Raw genomic sequence first — 20912 nt, 5'->3', positions numbered from 1 at the left:
TGATTGTCTCCCAGGCCCCAGATGCCATCCAGTAGCCAACGGAAGGCATCAAGAATCCCGATTCTTTCTATATCCGGTATCGTCATTCCCGCAGTGTTGAATGTCCTCATCATACCTGCCATCCCATGACCGGAACACGGGTACTTTGTGGTTAGAAGGCCACCATATCTGATTCTGGCCCGGAAGAGACTGCATGCAAAGGCCCCATCATCACTTCTCAGGACTGTGACATCACCACTTGAGTCTACATGCAGCCTAGAAATGGAGGTTGTAGCTTTTGTTGATGCTTTCTTAAGAGAAGATGGGGAAGAGAGAAGAGGACATGAGGGTGAACCAGCTAGACAATGGTGATAAAGAAATCTCTTGTTCCTCTCCCCGGGGTCAGAAGTGCTCGATTCTGTTCCCTGTGTTTCACCACTACATTGGTGACTTCACATAGCACACCCTATTTGTTTAAAAGAAATTCCACTTGCACCACAGCAGGCATAGCAATGATGTTGATCTGTTCACTAACTCTTCTGTTCACATTCAGCTAGTGAGGCTCTGGTGTACCCACCATGCCAAGTACTACAGTACCAGGTTGACTCGTGTGTATTACTGTCATTGAGCATATGCAGTATCTATAGTGCTTAATGAGAGATACAGTTATTAGAAGAAGAAAAAACTCAACTTAGAATGATTTAACCCATATAAATGCTTTATTATTTACCCAAAAATATTCACAAGGGTCTGGGCATGATGGCACATGCCCATGATTCCAGCAGAAAGAAAATTCAAAAGGAAGGAAGGAGCTGACAGTGTGAGGGCGTTGGGCCGTGTCTCTATAGCCTTCCCATCACAGGGGATACAAGATGGCTGTTGTAATACTGAACATTTAATGCTTTAAGAAAATGAGCAAAGACAGTCAGGAAGATGGGAGAAACATTCTCTCAAGCTTCCCTGCTTGATCGAGGAATATTTTCCCCAAGGCCTCCTTAGTAGATTCATTGGCTACAGGGGTGTTGAGTTTAAGGGAAATTAGGAAAGCATCTGTTGAACAAAGGGGGCAGGCTTGGAAGTTAATGTTGGCAAGCCAACTGAAAGTGTTGTCATGAATGCCCGAGCTCTCCCTTATGTCCACAGTCTTCCATGCCTTCATGATACCATCTGACTACTCAATAGCCCTACTTAAGCCAACATTCTGCTCCAGAGTCTGGAACAGGAGATAGACCAGCATCTGCTGTGTGGGAACTTCTGGCTAGGAAGAGATTTAAGGATCCTTTGAAGATGTAAATCGAATGTAAAGGTTTTCAAAGATATTATAATGCATGTGCTTGTAAAGTATACATGCCAGATTTTGGAGGGTATTCCAGAAGATTTCATAGTTTGGGAAGATAATTATATGGTGGAGTGAAAAAGAAATGAGTCGTGATGCTGGAGCCTGCTTTGAGTGAGATACTGGAAGGATCTGGAGCCTGTCACCTCATCTGTGCAGTCATGTGCTTGCACAGATTAGATGACCCCTAACTCCCTTCTCCAAGGTAGGAGTGCCCATATTGTCATCACACTGACAGTCCAGAAACATTAAATGTAATTGGTTTCAAGCTCTGTTTTACAAATGAGGAAACAGGCTCATCTGAGTTGGATTGTCAAGTCCCAGGAAATGCAGCACACGAGGACTCCACACACAATTAATATTGCATTCTGATAGGATTCTAAGCTTCTGACTTCTTCATTTCTTCCTTTTTCATATTAGCCAAACCTCTGATAATATTTACATTACTTAATAGAATGCAAATAATGAGGTTTTTTTAGAAGTCTGTGTTTTAATCATGTGCTTACAGGCTAATCAGTTGTTTCTCTGTAAAAGGATAACTACCTTGATGGCTTTTTTTCTCCCTTTTTTTGGAGAATTAGATGAAGTCATCTATTTGTAAGCGTAGTGTACTGACATGCAGTAATAAAAGAGTTTGCAGTTGGTGTGATCATGATGGACGCCTTCTTAACAATCCATGTCACTCCCTCCCTCTCCTCTAAGTTTGAGAAAGTGTCCTAGACCGGCTCCCCAGTGGGTATCTGTGTGTGGGTGAGTCTGGCTGCCGCTGTATAATTTTGTCTATGCTGGTATCTGCTACCTCAACATTATATAGATATGAGATATGTGATAGAGCCAGGCGGTGGTATTTAGCTACAAGTCAGACCTGTCATTATATGGCCACCGTGCTCTATAACTGGTGATTTGCACAAGCAGAGTTAAAATGTCAGTTACCAGAGGGAAAACTTCAAATCCAGACCTCTAAACCTGAGATTCCTGGGTGAGCTAAACCATGTGACATTTTGAAACATGATGTCCCAGCCTTGGCTCTATCCACACTTCAAGCTAGATTATTCTGGGTGTGCCCTGCATAGTTACAGAGCAGACCCCTGGACTTTAGGGACTAACTGCCAGTGAGGCCTTCCCAGTCTGGGGGTCATGCTTACCCCAAACATCTCCAGACTCTGCCAAATGTCTCCTGGGAACTCTTCTCTCCTCTTCTCAAGAATATTGTGATAAGCTTAATGCGTATTACACTGTTTTCCTGGGAGGGTTATTACCTACATCATATTCCTACAAAGGAAAGGCTTGGAATCAATCACTTAAAAACCTTTCAAACAATCTTGAAACAACCTGTCTCCAGCTGATGCTGCCTAATTAAACGGTGCACTCAAACTTTTGTTATGAAATATATTCCTATCCATTTATTACTTCCAGCTGCTTTGAAAAGGCAACATCACAAAAGCTGTATCTGGGAATGTATGTGTACTTCAAAAGTTACCGGTCCCAGATGGCAGCTTCCTAAAATAACTGTCCTCTGTGGAGACTCCGGAGGTCAGTCAGTCACCCCCAGAACACGACTCTGGCTTCTGAAGGGTTAAATGCTGATCACAAGTCAGGACTGAGCAGGTCCTGCGAAGAAATCAAAAGGAGCTGATTTTCAGAAAGGAAATCCAAAGCTTGTGTAGATGGTAAGGTTGATGGTGGGTTGGGGAGTGGGGTGGGTAAGAGGAAGGGAAGGGGGTGGGGAAAAGGAGGGTAGTGGAAAGAGGAGAAAGGGGGAGGTGGGAGGTAAGGGAATTGGGGGAGCCCAGGGAAGAGGAAGAGGAAGAGGAATAAAGAAAAGAGGAAGAGAAATGTGGAAAGAAGTTCCCAAAGGTTTGCAGCTGTTGGGAGAGGCTGGCTGGAGGAGTAGCCTTCCTTCCTTCTCTCTGGCTCGCCCCCACGGAATCCAGCAGCCTCGCGTGGTGTGCCCAGCTTTCTCATTCCAATGTCCACACCCGTCACGGTCTCTGCCCTCCAAAATGACCACTTCTCAAAAGCTCCTTAAAGCTCACAGACATCGCTCTACCCATCTCTGTGGTTACTTCCCATCCTCATCCTCATAAAGGCTGTGCGAACACTGCAGCCCCAGACCCCAGTTTGGGGTTGACCCAGAAGAGCAAACAGGGGTCGGGTGTGGCCTCGGCGCCCCCGGGGAGCTGCGGAGAAGGCGAGTAACTTTCTCCCTGGATTCTCAGTCTGTTTGCCGCCCCCACTCTCGCGCGTCCAGGACTGCGCGGCGGGGCCAGGGGGAGGGGACAGCAGCAAGGGGAGGGCGGGGAGGAGGCGGCGCGTGCCTCGCCTGCCAAAGCTGGAGCCGGCATCCACGGTGCTCCCGGGCCGCACGGCCACAGCCGGCGGGCTCTCCGGGCGGGTCCTCCTGACCCTCCACCCCAGCTCTCCATACTCGCCTCGATCTCCGTCGGGATAGTGGCGAAGGCAAGAAAGACAGTCTTCAGTGCCGCGCTGTCCCCGCCAGGGAAAGACAGCAAGTTGTGCTGCGCCCCGGACCCGCGAGGGACCGTGGCCGCCGCCCGGCCGGGTAAGTAGCGCGCTCTGGGGCCCCGTGTCCCGCCCTGGGTCCCTCTGTCTTTCCGAGCTGCGTGGTTCAGCTGAGGTCCTGTCGGCCTCCGGGGGGTGCTGCCTTCCTTCCCATCCTCATCTGTCCCTTTCTCAGAACCCGCTGCAAGAACTTCCCCGTGCTGCCTAGCATCCAGAGATCATTGTGTGTCCCTGTGTGCCCCGGGGTGCGGTGGGTGCGTCTAGGCAGTTTTGAGGGAGGATGGTGGCATTAAGTTCATCTGGACTAGGGCAACTCACTCCGTCTGAGGAAGAGCCCCCTCTTCCTTCCACTCCCGGTCTTTACTGGTAACCCCCAGACCAACTCAACTTCAATCTCTGCTCACAGCTGACAAGATTTTAAAAACCGTAGCCAGAGGGAGCTCCCTTTGGGTAACACCTAGGACTGAGGGCAAGCAAGTGTAGCAGACAAGAGTTTGCTGTAGGTTTTGAAGCTGGAGTTCCGGAAGCAGTTTGCAGATGGAACCCGAGGGTGAGTGTTCTTTGTGGAGAGTGTGGCCAGGTGTGCAGGTCAGCCCATCTCTTCGAACCCCTTGAATGGCTGATTGTTGACATTGAGGATTGGAAAAATGTGAGTGCCTGGTCTGAAACGACCAGCAGGTGAAATCACTGAAGCCAATGAGTCTAAATAGGAGTTGTGAACGTAAGAGGCTTGTATTAGCCCGGGAAGATTAAGACAGAAGGTGTTCTCAGTGTTATCGGGTACTGGGGGTGTGTAACTATGGGCCTATCCAATGCATACACCCGGGTGGTGAATTCTGTTAGTTAAATTGACAGCACTCTGTAATTGTAAGAAGTTCCCGCTATCGCTATCGTGTTGCTTGGTTGGCACACCCATCAAGTGATGCCGAGGAGTTGCTAGAAACTATGTGTGAACTTGCAAGCCAAATAAACAAACTACTGTATGGTTCATTTTTATTTTAATATCCGGAATTATGTCTACTGCTAGTAAAAATGCTACATTGCTTTTAATGTGAGTATGTGAAATGAATTCACTGGCTTGGCAAATAGAGGCCATTCGTTTCTTTAAGTAAATAGCTGTCAGAGTTAATTTGGGAGCATTTTTATAGGAGATAAAGACAGCGAAGAGCTTTGAGCTAGTTTGGCAAAACTTCTAGAGAGATGTGTATGGAGAGAATTAGTTCATCCCACTTTTGAAGCATAGGAGGAAGTTGGAAGTTTCTTAACTGAAAATCTTGGAGCTTCTGGAGATATATACATGAGCTAGACATACTTAGCTCTCACTGTCTCCTATTCTGTTTTCCCAGGGGCCGCCATCATCACTACAAAGTATGAGAAGCTGATCACAGTAAGACTGAAGATCTGTTACAGCAAGTAGCTACATACGCCTTGAAGAACTGTGGATTACCTGGGTGTTTCTAGTGACCACACGCCTTCCTTCCTTCACACCTTCAGGACAGTCACCTTGGGTCCTCATTGCACGGTCTGTTGGAAGATGGCATCCAGCCTGACGTGTACGGGAGTGATCTGGGCGCTGCTTTCTTTCCTGTCCGCTGCTACTTCCTGTGTGGGTTTCTTCATGCCTTACTGGCTCTGGGGATCTCAGCTGGGCAAGCCTGTGTCCTTTGGCACATTCCGGAGGTGCTCCTATCCCGTACACGACGAGAGTCGGCAGATGATGGTGATGGTGGAGGAGTGCGGGCGCTATGCCTCCTTCCAGGGCATCCCCAGCACCGAGTGGAGGATCTGTACCATAGTGACAGGCCTGGGCTGTGGCCTGCTGCTCCTGGTGGCTCTCACTGCCCTTATGGGTTGCTGCGTGTCGGAGCTCATCTCCAGGACAGTAGGAAGAGTGGCTGGGGGGATCCAGTTCCTGGGGGGTAAGTGACTTTGCCAAACTTGAGTTGTTTCCATAGAATCTCAAAGCTGCATTGAAAACTATGTTTCATTTGTCTTCTGGTGCAATTGTAACTGGCATTTGGAATGTAAGAAGAAATAGATCTGAAGTGAGCATGGTAAGAGACCCAGCAAAGATCAAGATTTTTACCAGAGTTCATTTTACCGGAGTACTTTTATAGTGTCAGGGTTTTTCATGCCTGTTCATCTTTAGATATACACATCCTTGGCCTGTGGGGTACAGCCTATGTGACACAAGCCCATATGGGCTGTGTGTAACATATGTACTAGGGAGATGGTATTTTAAAGCATCTTGGTTTTTTTGTCCATCAGTAGACCCATGGATTGTCTTTGCCTTGCTAGACACTTGAGTTCTTTAGAGGCAAAGACTTCATAGAAAATTGCAAAAGGTGTTTGATTCAATACGGTGATCATGAAAACCCTGTAAGACTTCTGGTGGATATCACACTGACCCTGGTTTAATTTTATACTACTTTTTGAAGTAAGTTTCAGATGCCCAATTTCATCATGGCAAGTATATTTTTCACTATGTTACAGATACAGTTCTAGGCTGATTATGGTGTGAGATCTTCTCTGGTAACTTCTTCTGTGAGGGAAAGGAAAGAATACAGTGTTTAAAGAACGGCGTGTGTTGTCCCGAATGTGCTGGATAGTCTCAGTAACACCAGACAAGGTCTGACTTTCACCTGGCGCTCTTCCAACAAGTATTGCTTCAATATCTCTGGTCATATGGTTCTAATTGCACTTTATATATTTTTCCACTGGGCTTTTCACCTCCATCCCTCAACCTGACTGGCTGAGCTTGTCTGATTTACAATATGGCCTGGTGAACTATGACAGCCTGCATAAATGGTACAGACAGAAGGGAAACAGGAAACTGGGAAAACCTGGGGAAACACGTGCATACATTCATAACAAAGGAAAAGTGTATTATTCTTCCCCTTGATATTTTTCTTACAGTCTTTTGTGAAGAATCCAGAAGAAGAAAAGGCCCTTAATGACCATTTTGAGGTATCTGATATAGATTAGAGAACCCCAGTGCCTTATTTCAGATTATTCATCATAAAACTTTGTAAGTAAGTGTGCTGAGAATGTCTATAGCAAAGTGGCCTGATGTTTTCCAGGAGCAAGACTTAGATTTATGTGCACGCCTTTGTTTTCTTATCTGGAATTAGCTTCCCTGGGGTTTCACATCTTAGACTGTGTTGGGGCTGGGGGTGCTTTGGAGGCTGTCAATCTCTCCTGCCTGTTTTCCTATTCCTTTATTGACTTTAATACATATGTTTACATAGAGATGTAGTAAAACTCTTAGTAAACAGGGAGGTTGTCACTGAAAGTGTAACTATAAACACAGTGTTTGAAAACTTGTCACAGACTTTTAGAGCAGAGCTAAGGCCAGGGCGATGGAGAAGAATCTTTTTCTTTAAGAATAAACGGAGCTTGCTGGTGTTTTATTTGGCTCGGGAGAAAAATGCTTAGGCAGTTCCATTTTCTCCTCTTATGGTAAATATTACTTTCCATTTTTTTTCATTTTAGAGCAGAGACTGCTATTATTTCTGGCAGAATAGGAAAATGCTTACAAAGAGAAATCAGCTTTTATTGATTACCTTTAAACGTGTAATGAAGGAAGGCTACAAGAAGTGAATCTGAGACTCAGGAGACTTCTCTTTCCCTCTCTAGACTGGGTATAGATCTTTTCGAATTACATGGAGCTAACACTTCATTCTATGGAATTCCCAAGGGGACAGGCACTTGAGACAGTTTATATATATATATATATATATATATATATATATATATATATATATATATATATATATATATATATACACATATACATATACATATATAAAACATGCTTTGCCTTGTATATATGTTTCATGATCCCATGAATAGATTATTTTTTTAATTATATGGAGCTAACTTCATTTTATAGAATAACCAAGGGGACAGGTACTTGAGAAAGTTATATATATTTTTAGATAATCATGCTTTGCTTTGTATATATGCTTCCTGATCCCCTGCTTGGTAAGAGTTACGACTTTAAGTTAGAGATAACTGTCATTGGTTTGCTCTTCCCTCCCTCTATGCCTCCCTCCCTTCTTTCTTCTCAGTTCTTTTCTGGGGTGTGCTTGTGTTTCTGTGTAGTTTGTGTACATATGCAGGGGCCAGAGAAGGACATCAGGTGTTCTGCTCCTTCACCCTCTGCCTTATTCCCTTGAGACAGAGTCTCTCACAGAATCTGGAATTAGACCAGCGGCCTGAAGCCTAACAGTGCTGGGGTTTTGGCACATATACATGAAAGCCTGACTTTGTACCTGTCCCGGGACTTGAATCCAGGTCTTCACACTCATGCAGTGGACACTCTTACCCATCTCACCAGCCTCCACTAGTTGGCATTGCCTTATTTCCTATACATGTTTCTTAGGTCAGGCAAAAACCTGGTAGTAAAACCCTAAGAGGGTTATTAAAAAAAAATCTACCTCTTAAATAGATGTGCCTGTTACCATAGAAAATTGTGAATTTAGAGTTAAAAAGTAATGTAAAGCATGGAGAGTTTTGAAAATCTGTCACTAACCATCAACAGCCAATAGGAGAGAAGATGACAAGACAAAATGCCTTCAGAAGATTTTTCTCTAGTTGGTCACTACATAATTGTTTTTTATTTTTAAATTCACAAAACTTATGCAGGTTAGTAGTGTTCTTTTATTTGATTCTCCATAAAGTGGGTGAGTAGTTTTACAGACCAGGAGATGGCAAATCAGTGAGTTCTGATAGTCTTGAGATTAGTGTCAGAATGTAAGAGCATTCTGCCGGGAAAGAGACAGCAGACTCTCTTACTAAAAATGAATCTCCAAGAAGGCTTATGTTTAGCTAAAGTGAGGGTTGTTCCAAAAACAACAGGAAGCAGCAGAATGGCAAGATACAGAGGCATCCTGCTTCCTGCTGCCTGCTGGGTCTGGAGTCCGCCCATATGGTGTGACATCGGGCAGTGTAACCCTGCAGTATTCTGGAGCAAGGTAAAGGACAGAGTGTCAATCTTGAGTTTGAGTGCTCTTGTGATGGCTGATTGGAAGTTAAAATGACTCCTTTCAGCTAGCAGACCAAAGAAAATGGGGACTTCTGTATAAAGGCCTCCAATCTTAGGAATATTTTAAGAGACAAATACATGGTGCATTCCCTGAGATAACTTGTAGGTGAACTTTATTGCTGCTATCTTTATTAGAAGGCTTGCTTATGTCATAATTTAAAAAATAGTGAGCATTAAGTTTTACTTTTTCTTTAGTTTTTAAAAGGCCTGCAGAAAGGCTTTGGAAAATATAATGTCAAATAAAAATATTGGCATGTATGGGATGTGCTTAGGGCGTTCCTAAAAAAATAGATGTCTGATTTCTGTCTTTCTTTGTCCTTTATAAAATTGTAGAGCCATTACACACACACACACACACACACACAGAGAGAGAGAGAGAGAGAGAGAGAGAGAGAGAGAGATTTAGTTAATCTGTGCTTTCTATACACTCATAGTTCCGGTTCTTTAACAGGATAGCAATCTCTCTCTCTCTCTCTCTCTCTCTCTCTCTCTCTCTCTCTCTCTCTCACACACACACACACACACACACAGAGACAGAGAGAGAGAGAGAGAGAGAGAGAGAGAGAGAGAGAGAGAGAGAGAGATTCAGTTAATCTGTGCTTTCTATACACTCATAGTTCCAGTTCTTTAACAGAATAGCAATCTCTCTCTCTCTCTCTCTCTCTCTCTCTCTCTCTCTCTCTCTCTCTCTCTCACACACACACACACACACACATACACACACACACACACAGTTTAGAGGAGACCTGATATTTGCATTCCTGATAAGTTTCTAGATGATAATGCTGCTGTTGCTTCTGGGGCACAGTTCAAACTGCTGCTTTATGAACAACATTACTTATTTTAGAATGGTAAAGGGTTGACTTTGAGGTGATTTTTGTTGGGTACATCTGGGTTGCCTTGTTCTTGTTACCTTTGTCTGGTATTAGCTTGAAATATGCATTTCTCAATAGGTTTGTGATATCTATATTATATAAAAATGTCCTTCATTTGTCATTCTTTTATGCCAGAAACAAGATTTTATAAGAGGAAAACTAAAAACATGACCACAGTTTAGGCTCTGTGGTTGGCACACAGTGGGTCTAGGTCTCTCATAAGGAATTGTTCACTGGGATGGTCCAGGCAGCCACTGGTCAACTCCATACCACCATGTATACCTTGTAATGGTTAGGTCAGGAGGGCGCCTGAGGAGCCACATTTGATTGGTGGACAGTTTCCTGGTCTTCAACAGATGTACAGAAGAAGATGATCCACTCTTGCCCAGTGGTAGGACTTTCTGGTTACTCCATCCTCACCTTTCACCATGCCTATCACATGTACTGATAACACACAAGGAGTAAGGTTGGGCTGGTGGGGCTAGAGTGACATGGTGGGAACAAGAAGACACTGTGTGGTATGACACTGGTAGAGCGTGCCAGAGCCTGCCTGCTCCAAGCTCCAGGTTTCTTATATGCAGGAATAATGATACATTAGCTACTCATTCTCGAAATCTGCAGCACCAACGTGTGTCTGTTCATACCTTATAATGTTTGTGAATGACACGTTTCAGGAAGCCATTGATGTCAGTCTTAGTTTTTACTTGAAGAGTTACTCTGAGCTTTGATCTAAGACCTTTTCCATTGTTTGGACACTTTGCTATGGAGCTCCAAGCTTCTCATGCAGGGATGTGATGCAGCATTCTTTCAGTTCTATGAGGGCTCTAGAGATACCACCAGTGAGCTTCTACCCAGAGTCCAGAGCTCTTCCCCAGAGAGTGTGCAGTAGGGCTAGCCTGAGCCCAGGCGGGACAGGGTAACAAGCTTTTCCAGGGACAGAACTCTTTTTTTGTTTGTTTTATGGATTTGGTTTTTTTCGAGACAGGGTTTCTCTGTATAGCCCTGGCTATCCTGGAGCTCACTCTGTAGACCAGGCTGGCCTCGAACTCAGAAATCCACCTGCCTCTGCCTCCCAGAGTGCTGGGATTACAGGCATGTGCCACCACCGCCCAGCCCAGGGACAGAACTCTTGAACAAGCCAATGCTACTCACTGAAACCTTCATACTGTACTCTATATAAGTCATATATTGCATAGGTCACAGCGAAGAGTATATAGGTGTCGATCTTAGAGCCATCAGACTTTTTATTTGGGAATAAAGTTCGAGGTGACTAACATTAGAATTGGTGCTGTGAAAAGCTGTTAATTCTGAGATCACCTTCTTTATATTACCCTATTTGCCTTAGGCAATAGTTACCCTAATACATCCAATTATAAAGCAAAAGAGAACTGACTGTTATTTTCCATGTTATACTTTGGGAAAGATTTTATTTCCAGAGCTGTGCTTGAGTGCTTCACCTTGAAATCTTGTGACACAACCTCATAATCTTTTGGTTTATGAATCTTAGGTTCTTGGTTTCTTTAGGGGGAAATTGTACTCAGCCCCACCCCCACCTCACCCCCAGTTTGAGTTATTGTTTTTATTTATTTTTTTGTCTAACATTGCATCTCTGAAATAAATAATAATAATGACAATAATTCTTAAAAATGGCAGAATATGGAGTTATCCATGGCACAGGGCTGGCCATATTAGCAGCACCACAACATCCTTCCCTTCAATTGTTGAGACTTCTGACTTGCTTGTATTTTTTCAAAGTGGAGAGTCATGTATTTTTCACTTAACCACCTTGGATTAACTAGCTAATCCAGCCACAGCCAGAGACTACAGAGGCTGGAGTCACTAACGGATTAGTTAGCCTCACTAGTATATCAGCTGCAAACTGGTTTGTCATACCGTGAACTGACTGAGGGATGTGTATTAATAGACATTTGTTAGAAAGAGCTCAAGAAAGACAATTGATATCCTTACATTGTTTCCATGTGGCCTCACAAGACCCACAAAGTTTACACATTACACTGAGGTACCGTTGTCCGCCATCAGGACCTGAACCTTCCAACTTAGCCAGGATGGCTCTGTAGGTGCCTGTTAAAATCAGAAAAATAATTATACCAGACCAACAATTTTCTTCCTTGATGCCTTTAGGATTGACCTTGCTGCTAAGTATAATCCTCAAGACAGTCTGAGAAACATTAATTTCTGTGTGTACCAAGATATGTTACTAAGAATAATTTAATTATTGGGAACAAGAAGAGTTCAGAATGGTTAGTTAGGAAAATTACCAGATTACATTGCAACAGATCTTTATAGATCCTTTGGTGTGTTGAGGCATAGGCATAGTCTTTGGGGAGAATGGACTGGACATATAGTATTTAACTTGGGTTCAATCCAGTGATGAAATCTGTGGTACAATTTGCATTTCATCTCAACTAAGCAAGTAACTCACTCTTTTATAGATGAGAACACCGAATTTTAGAGTAAGACCAAAGATATCCCCACTTTTTAAAATCAATTAAGCTGCAAATACTATCACTATCCTATTAAAGTGTTAATTAAAGGCAGTGTTATGTAGCTGGAGAGATGGCTCAAGTTGATGCTCTTGCAGTAGTGAGTTTGGGTCTCAGCACATTGAGTGGGTTACAGCCACCTGTAACTCCAGCTCCTGGAGATCCAGTTCTCCCTCGGGGACCCTCAAGCATGTGTTCATATACACATAAACAAAAAAATATCTTTTACAAGCTATTTTATGTTATATTTAGAATTTGGAGTTTCTGAGCATGATCAGTACTGAATCTTTTAACACAGTTAATAAGTTTGAGGATTTATTTGTTTTATTTAATATGTGTGGATGTTTTGTTTGCATGTTTGTCTGTGTATCATGTGTGTGCAGTGATTTCTGAGACTGAGAAAGGTATCAGATGCTCTGGAACTGGAGTTACAGATGGTCGTGAGCTGCTATGTGGGTGCCGGGAACCAAACCCAGGCCCTTTGTAAGACCAGCAAGTGCTCTTAACCACTGAGCCATCTTTTTTGCCCCCAGATGAATATTTTTCTCTGCTGGACTCAGCTTATGAGCCTGGCAGAAACCTGGTAGTTGTATTATACAGCAGTGTTTCACAAATATTCATTTCAGGTTGGTGGTAATAGTTCGCTTGGTTGTAAGACTGATCCTTCCTGACTGAGCCATTATCCTAGTCCCCCACTAGAGATTTTTAATGTAATGTCTAACTCATCTATCTGTCTGTCCATCCATCTGTCTGTCTATGTATGTAGTAAATATGCATGTATGTGTGTGTGTATCTATCTATCTATCTATCTATCTATCTATCTATCTATCTATCATCTATTTATATATCTGATTAAGGAACTATAACTGGTTCCATTTTGTACTCTATCTTCAAATTTACAATCAGAAAAAATAAGATCTCGTTCTGGAGTCTAGCAAAGTGCCTGAGAGAGCTGTGATAATAATTTGCTATCTGCTCCAAACTAATATAATATGGGCGCTTTGAAAGTTTGTTTTTTTTTTTTTTTATTTCAGAATGGCAGATGCTTGCCTTGTGTTGAATATTGATGTTAGCATCTGCCATCAAGATGTCCAAACTCTAGTATCAGAAACCGCAAACAAATGAACTGAAAGGGCTAAGAAGCTTCCAGTGTCTGCCCAAGATTATCTGTGTACTCCCTGTGGGTAGGTAGGACAAAAGATCAGCCCACGGAGGGCTTATTCAAACGCACCTTCAGATCCCAAGTCCTTTATCCTAAATATTCAGTATGGCTTAGAGGGAGAGGGAGAGGGAGAGGGAGAGGGAGAGGGAGAGGGAGAGGGAGAGGGAGAGGGAGAGGGAGAGGGAGAGGGAGAGAAATAGGAGCATATGGGCAGATGAGGAAACATCTTCGGAGCTCTGCAATGCTCAGATCCCCACTTTGGAAAGTGTTCTACAGAATCACCATGGCCATCAAGTTTTTCCCCTCTCTTCATGCTTTGAGAAGAAGGGTCGTCTCTGTCGTCATTTGCCTTCTCTTAAACCCTCCAGTCTGAATTCATACTGGATTATGGAAGCCCTGGCTGATGATTCCTGAGCTGGACTCTGGAAAATGTATGGGACAAAGAGGAGGGTGGATGAGGGAAGTGGGGTGGGGAGCGTTGGCAGCTGGTTATCACTGACAAGATAAAGTGGCAATGGTCTTTCTGGTTTCAAGCCCAAGCGGCATCTCGAAGGACGCTGTCATTCATGCAGAGGAAGATAATCTACAGATTTGGACAGCAAGGAGGTCAGCTCAGCTTGGGACATTTTGTTGTTTGAATTCTGGTGGGAGTTCAAGCTTCTCAAGGTCAAGGGGGAAGTTGGGAACGTTGAGCATGGAGATGATAAGAATGAGCAGGATTAGAACACCCACAATTCCAAGAGCTGTGGTTTGGAAACTTGGTGTAGGAAGACATTTCTTCCTTTACTCTCAGATAGGCAGAGCTTTTGCGTCTCACGCTTTCCTTTACCGTTGGCTCTGTTGGCTGCAAGGAGAGAGTCTAGCAGCAGATCTGACTTAAGTGGAGGACTTTCAGCTTCCCCTGGAGAGAGCCAGCTGCGTGGCAGCTGTTATGTGATGGTAGGGGACATTTCTCTTGACGGGAGTAGTTTTTGCTGCCTGGAGTAAAACACAATGGAAATCAAGGTGGGATAAAATCCTTTTGCATAATGTTCATTAACAAAAGACCGCCTTAGGGAAGACAGAGACTAGAAATGTCCAAGTACTGGACAAAAGGCAGAAGGGGGAAGGGTGAGTACCATAACTTTTGGTAGGCTCTTTTTTTTTTTTTTTTTTTTTTTTTGGTCTCATGCATAAAGATGGTGTTCTATTTTGATCCCCTGGTGGAAAAAAAGTCAGTTCATTCATCTCCTCTCCACTGGTGGCTATCCTGATTATAGCCTCTTGTAGGAGCCATTTAAAATTCAATTTGGCTGCCCGAGCCCTCGGTGCTCAGTGGGTTTATTAAATGACACAGCAGTGACTTCTCCTTCCCCGTGTGGCCCCTTTTGAAACACATTTGACTTGCTGTAATTTCAGACAACTGTGCTCCGTGTGCAGTGGCCTCACTGTAATAGTGTTCCAGTTCAGTTAAGGCGGACCCAGAGATCTGAGTCTGACGGAGTTCGAAGACAGTAGAGATGGCATAAAAGATATGTTTACTTTTCTCTGAACTCGTTGCTGTTGAGCTTGGTAGGCCTGTAGTGTTTGGTGGCATTTTACATTTTATTTTATTTTATTTTATTTTATTTTATTTTATTTTATTTCATTTATTGGTGTTACTGTTAGGGTTGTAGTGTTTAGTGGGCTGTTTTTGCAGCCTTACCCACAGTCCAAGTACAGACTAATAATTACCCAATGTGAGGTATGTCAGAATTTACATGGAGTTAGATTCTAAGACAGTTTTCTTGAGCTAGCAAGTTGAATGAAATATTAGTATTTTTTTCTTGTGTTAGCAGTCCTTAAGGTACTGCTCACTGCCCGTGGGGTCCTGTGCAAACTACGTAGGCAGGACATGTGGGTCGGCCTGGTGTCTCTGACCCCCTCCCCCATTTGTTCAGTTAGTACTTAAGAAACACAGACTCGTTGAGTTTTACACATACCTATCTATATACGATCAAGCCCCGTAAGAGAGATCCCTGGTAAATGTTGTCTATTACTGATGGGCCACTGAATACATTCTTACCGACTCCGGCCGCTGCGTTCTAATTAGAGGGGAAGCAGCGGCCAAACTGAGTAAGAACACGCCACCAGGGAAGACCATGGACCCACAGCACTGAGGAGCAGGCAGGTAGGGAGGACAAGAGGATGAAAAGAAGGGAGGGGCCGAATGGGCTGCATTTTTACCTGTCACAGGTTCACTGTTCCGCAACACCACAGCTCTCCTGTCGGCTTGTGAAGTGTTAGCCTTGTGAAACAGTCTTATTTATCACTTGTTGGTTTGTGAAGTATTCGTATCCTTATTTATTTAATACCTATTATTTATTTTATTATCACATCATTTATTATTTATTCTATACCATTATTTATTTTATTACTATTATTTATTATTATATATTTTATTTATTTATTTTATTAAAGACATAGAAAGCTCCTCATTTTGTGTGCAGGTGTGTACGTTGGTCTCTTTCTGATTACTCTCTACCATATGTATGGAGGTCGTCTCTCCACGAACTGGGGCTTGTCTCTGTGCCTGGTCCTGCCAGCCAGCTTGTGCTGGGGATTGTCTGCCTCCGCCTCCCATGTACTGGGGTTACACGGGGTCCCCAGCTTTGTGTGGGTCCACAGGCTTGTATGTCAAGCACTTTCCCTGATAAGTCCTCTTCCCAAGCCTGAAACTCCATCCTTTTTTTTTTTTTTACTCACTGTTTGCCCTCCACAGACCACAGTCTGAGATGCCCCGTGGGTATCTGCAATGTCCTTCAGCGTCCACACACCTGTGTTTTGCTCTGTCTTGCTTCTGCACAGTGTTGTCGATGTCCTCATTTATACTTTTCAGTCTTGTTTTTTTGTTTGTTTGGTTGGTTGGTTGGTTTTGGTTTTTTTCGAGACAGGGTTTCTCTGTGTAGTCCTGGCTGTCCTGGAACTCACTCTGTAGACCAGGCTGGCCTCAAACGCAGAAATCTGCCTGCCTCTGCCTCCCAAGCGCTGGGATTAAAGGCATGCGCCACCACCTCCTGGCTTATACTTTTCAGTCTTATCTGTTTCTTCTGAGGGACACTGCCTGTGTCTACACTGGATGTAGAACTCAGGGCTTGGTACCTGCGGAGCAAACTCTTTACCTCTGAGACACACGGGTACCAAGACCCATTTCTTTTAAATCCCCATATCTCTTCCAGTTCATGTATTTTTAGCCTGATAACAGACTTGTTTGCATTCTTGAAGATTCAAAATCTCACACTTTGAACATAGCAGGAATATCAAGTACTAAACTGTTGTTTTCCACCTAATCTTGAGATGGCGCGACACCTTTGTGTTTGCAACTATGATGGGTGGAAGAAAAGGAATGTTTGTGCTTCAGGGTATAACCCTGAGGAGTTTGTACGTTCCCTGCTCTGGCTGCTAGACTCTTTCCTTCAGCCACACACCTCTGTTACTCTACAAGCAGAAAGCTCCGGCACTGTTATTGCGTTGGATGTCACTCCGTCTTCCTGGAGTGATGCTTGTAATGGTATTTACGGGTGTGTATTGCAGTGAAGTGAGGATTAGCGCTCAGCTCAGGTGTTTTGAGAGCTTGCATTTCCGATCTTCAGGGGGAACTGAAAAATCAAGACTATATATCTTTAAAAACTGTCACAAGTACAGGGTAAGGGAAAGATACTTTGCCATTGATGTTAGAGATGGGTCATGGGGGATTCACTGTAAAAATGAGTCATTTTGAGACCAGAGACTGAATCCTGGAAATGAAAAGAAATTTTGTCTCGAATGTACTTGGAGGTAGTGACTTCATGCAATATGCAAATTATATGTAACTAAACTATGCTGCCACAGCCGTGGATCCAGTTCGCATTCACCATGTAGCATTCAATATTGTCCCTGGTGTCCTGGTACACTTAAAACACTGGCACAGTACAGAGTCAGCCTTCCGCCTGCCGCCCCCCTCCCGCCTCAGTTTGGTTCATTCCTTCCCATCTAGTGTCATGTCTCTGAGAGAATAATCTTGTCTGACTGTGGCCCTTCACTTCTCAAATGCCCCTGTTAAGACAGGGGCTTCCTGTGTTGTGCCTCAGGCCCCACTGGTGATGGTGGGTGATGGTGGGAGCCTTGGACTCACCATATCAGCTAAACTGAATCCTTCAGGGTTTTCCATTCCAAGTCCTATCTCCATGCTTTTGTGAGTTCTGTCTTTCACCTTTAATCTTCCCCCTCCGCAGAGCCAGCTCTGCTGCTTCCAGACCCCCTGTGAGAGCAGACTTCCTGTGGCATCACCCCTGCACATCTGGTGAGGAGCCCCGCTGCCACAGCTCCCGTGGAGTCTATCAGCATCTTTTCATTTCTAGTGGAGATGGCAAGAACACTGTGCCCCGTGTGCGACTGTCATGTGCCCCTGCTGCAGTCTCAGCAAACTTTGCCTGTCTCATTTTCCTACACATTGGATTGCTGACTCCCACAAAATCATTCAGGAAAACTTTACAACCAGGTGTTCATTGGAGCAAGATACAAATTTGGGGCTGATGACGCGCTTGGCCCATGTTCTCGGTATTGTAGTGCTGAGTCCCTTCGTTTCTCCAGGCGAGTCACTTTTGTGTCTGACAGCGGAGTGCCTCACTGCACAAGGCAAGGGGCTGGCATTTTCTCTTCTGCACTCTGTCGGCTCTATGCTGGAAAATAAAGCCATGTTTAAGTGTAAATATCTCTGATCCACACTCAGTATCCAAAGGTGGTTTTTCCTTTGGTTTTCATTTTGCATGCATTCCTACCAACAGCCATTGATGATATATAGTCAATCCCATAAGTGTTCCTTTGGAGCAGTTCAGAGGTATGGCTTCCTGATGATCCTCTCAGGGACATCTAACAGGGAAGGGTGCTTTTATCTTATTCCAAGATGATTGACTCAGCCATTGACTTCAGACAAAAGCCAATTCCTTTTCTGAGAGGGTAAGATGAAGGTCGCCACTGTGTGTGTGTAAGGCAGTGGCTGTTGTCACAAGTCTTGGTCTTGGTGGACAGATATTTTCTGTCAGGCTGCCAACATATTCAGTGCCACCCAACATTTCTATTTGAAAGAATTAGCCAATCCAAGAGTTAGTGTTGAGCTGTGGAAGGATCCTGTAAGTTGTCTGTTGATTCTGATCTAAGTGCCTACCTCTTCCCTGTCCCACCCATATGGAGTGATATAGTTCTTCCAAGCAAAACTGAAGCGGTAAATATTTGAACTTTTACCTCTAATAAGTACCTCAATTGTTGTATTTTTCTTTGGGATCACCTTTGGAAAGTGACCAAAAGACATACATTGATCGATGATTGATTGAGCTCAGGGTCTCACTATGTAGTATTGACTGGTCTGGAACTTGATACGTAGATCAGACTGGTCCCAAACTAACAGAGATCCACCTGCCTCCGCCTCCAGAATGCCGAGAGTAAAGGTGTGTACCCTCAATGCCTGGCTAACCAAAGGCAGTTCATGGAACACTTCATAGCTCATCCTGATGCCCGGAAGCTGCTGCTTCTGTGACAAGAGGGGCTGCCGGATGTCTGTGCCTTGCCGGATGTCTGTGCCTTGCATGTCACCCACTCTTTCACTTGTTCTATCAATCGCTTCATTTCCTCATTAAAATAGGAGCCTTTCCAAGATTAGAAAGAAGTTTCCTGAGCTCCTCAAATGTTTACTGCTTCTGTTTTGCTTGGGCTAGCCTGCTGTATCACTTTGCACGGGGAGGGGGCAGGGAACAGCAGGCTCTTGCTATATCACTGCATATGTGGCGGGGGTGGGGAGACAGAGAACAGGCAGGCACTTGGGTAGACCAGCTGAATTGTGTATTTTTGCTGGCTTAGGTATATACATCTTTCCTAACTGCTCTGTGTACCCCTTGTTCAAGTTTTACAGGTCATCTTAGCACTTAAATGTTATTACTATTCCCTCCTCCCCCCCCCCCCATTTGTCTTTTGACTCAGGATAATGAGTATATCCTTTCAAACTTAATTTTCTTGTAGCACATCTAACATACTGAGACTTCATTATTGATTGATTGACACATTGATGATCAGGCAAGTTTTGAAACTGGGAGTGGTGGCATGTGCTTGTGATCTCAGCACTCTGGCTGTTGTGGCAGGAGGATCAGGAGTTTGAGGCCAGCCTTACCACGTGGCAAGTGTCTTAGCCAGGGTTTCTAAGTGAAACAAAAACACCGTGACCAAAAAGCAAGTTGGAGAGGGAAGGGTTTATTTGCTTTACACTTCCAGATCATAATCCATCACTGGAGGAAGTCAGGACAGAAACTCAAGTAGGGCTGGAACCTGGAAGCAAGAGCTGGGGCAGACGCCACGGAGGGGAGCTGCTCACTGGCCTGCTTCCCGTGGCTTACCCAGCCTGCTCTTATAGAACCCAGGACCACCAGCCCGAGGATCGCACCGCCCACAAGGGGCCCTCTCCCATTGATCACTAGTTGAGAAAACGGCTTACACCTGGATCTCATGGAGGCATTTCCTCAACCGAGGTGCCTTCCTCTCTGATGACTCCAGCTTGTGCCGAGTTGATACACAAAACCAGCAAGTTTGCAGCCAGCCTGTGCTATGTTTAACAAGGCAAGAAACAACTGCTTCAATTCTATTAGTTGAAACCATAGAGCAACTGAATAGTGACATTAGTATCTCTAACATAGAACAGATGACATAATTTGAAGAACAGCCAAAATGGACACACAGGGCTCCAAGGTAAAAAAAAAAAAAAAATTATCAAATTTTTTTTGAAAAGGCAGCAGAAGAGCCTAAAGAACTATAAGTGGGCCTGTGTTTCTATCTCGGGTAGACATCATTCTACTCTTCTTAATCGAGGATGTGGAGAAAGAGGAACACTCCTCCACTGCTGGTGGGGTTGCAAATTGGTACAACCACTCTGGAAATCAGTCTGGCGGTTCCTCTGAAAACTGGGCACCTCACTTCCAGAAGATCCTGCTATACCACTCCTGGGCATATACCCAAAAGATTTCCCAGCATGTAATAAGGATACATGCTCTACTATGTTCATAGCAGTCCTATTTATTATTGCCAGAAGTTGGAAAGAACCCAGGTATCCCTCAACAGAAGAGTGGATGCAAAAAATGTGACATATATACACAATGGAGTACTATTCAGCCATTAGAAACAATGAATTCATGAAATTCTTAGGCAAATGGATGGAGCTGGAGAATATCATACTAAGTGAGGTAACCCAGACTCAAAAGATGAATCATGGTATGCACTCACTAATAAGTGGATATTAACCTAGAAAACTGGAATACCCAAAACATAATCCACACATCAAATGAGGTACAAGAAAAACGGAGGAGTGGCCCCTTGTTCTGAAAAGACTCAGTGAAGCAGTATAGAGCAAAATCAGAACAGGGAAGTGGGAAGGGTTGGGTGGAAAAACAGGAGGAGGGAAGGGGTCTGATTTTCAGGGAGTGGGGGTCCAGAAAGGGGGAAATCA

At 44.1% G+C, this 20912-nt stretch overlaps 1 protein-coding gene across 1 annotated transcript in view; it reads left to right on the top strand.

Annotated features, from left to right (window-relative positions):
• Window positions 1-3617: 3617 nt before the first annotated feature.
• Lhfpl6 (LHFPL tetraspan subfamily member 6) overlaps window positions 3618-20912 on the top strand; it is a 203014-nt gene continuing 185719 nt past the window's right edge. Inside the window, exons 1-2 of the mRNA XM_052180532.1 lie at window positions 3618-3878; window positions 5185-5757. Coding sequence (XP_052036492.1) covers window positions 5373-5757 — 385 coding nt within the window. The 5' untranslated portion in view covers window positions 3618-3878; window positions 5185-5372. The remainder of the gene's footprint in view (window positions 3879-5184; window positions 5758-20912) is intronic.

Source organism: Apodemus sylvaticus, chromosome 4, assembly GCF_947179515.1.
Source record: "Apodemus sylvaticus chromosome 4, mApoSyl1.1, whole genome shotgun sequence".
Taxonomy (NCBI): Eukaryota; Metazoa; Chordata; class Mammalia; order Rodentia; family Muridae; genus Apodemus; species Apodemus sylvaticus.
Note: the sequence above shows the minus strand (reverse complement) of the source record. Positions and strands in the feature narration are given on the sequence as shown.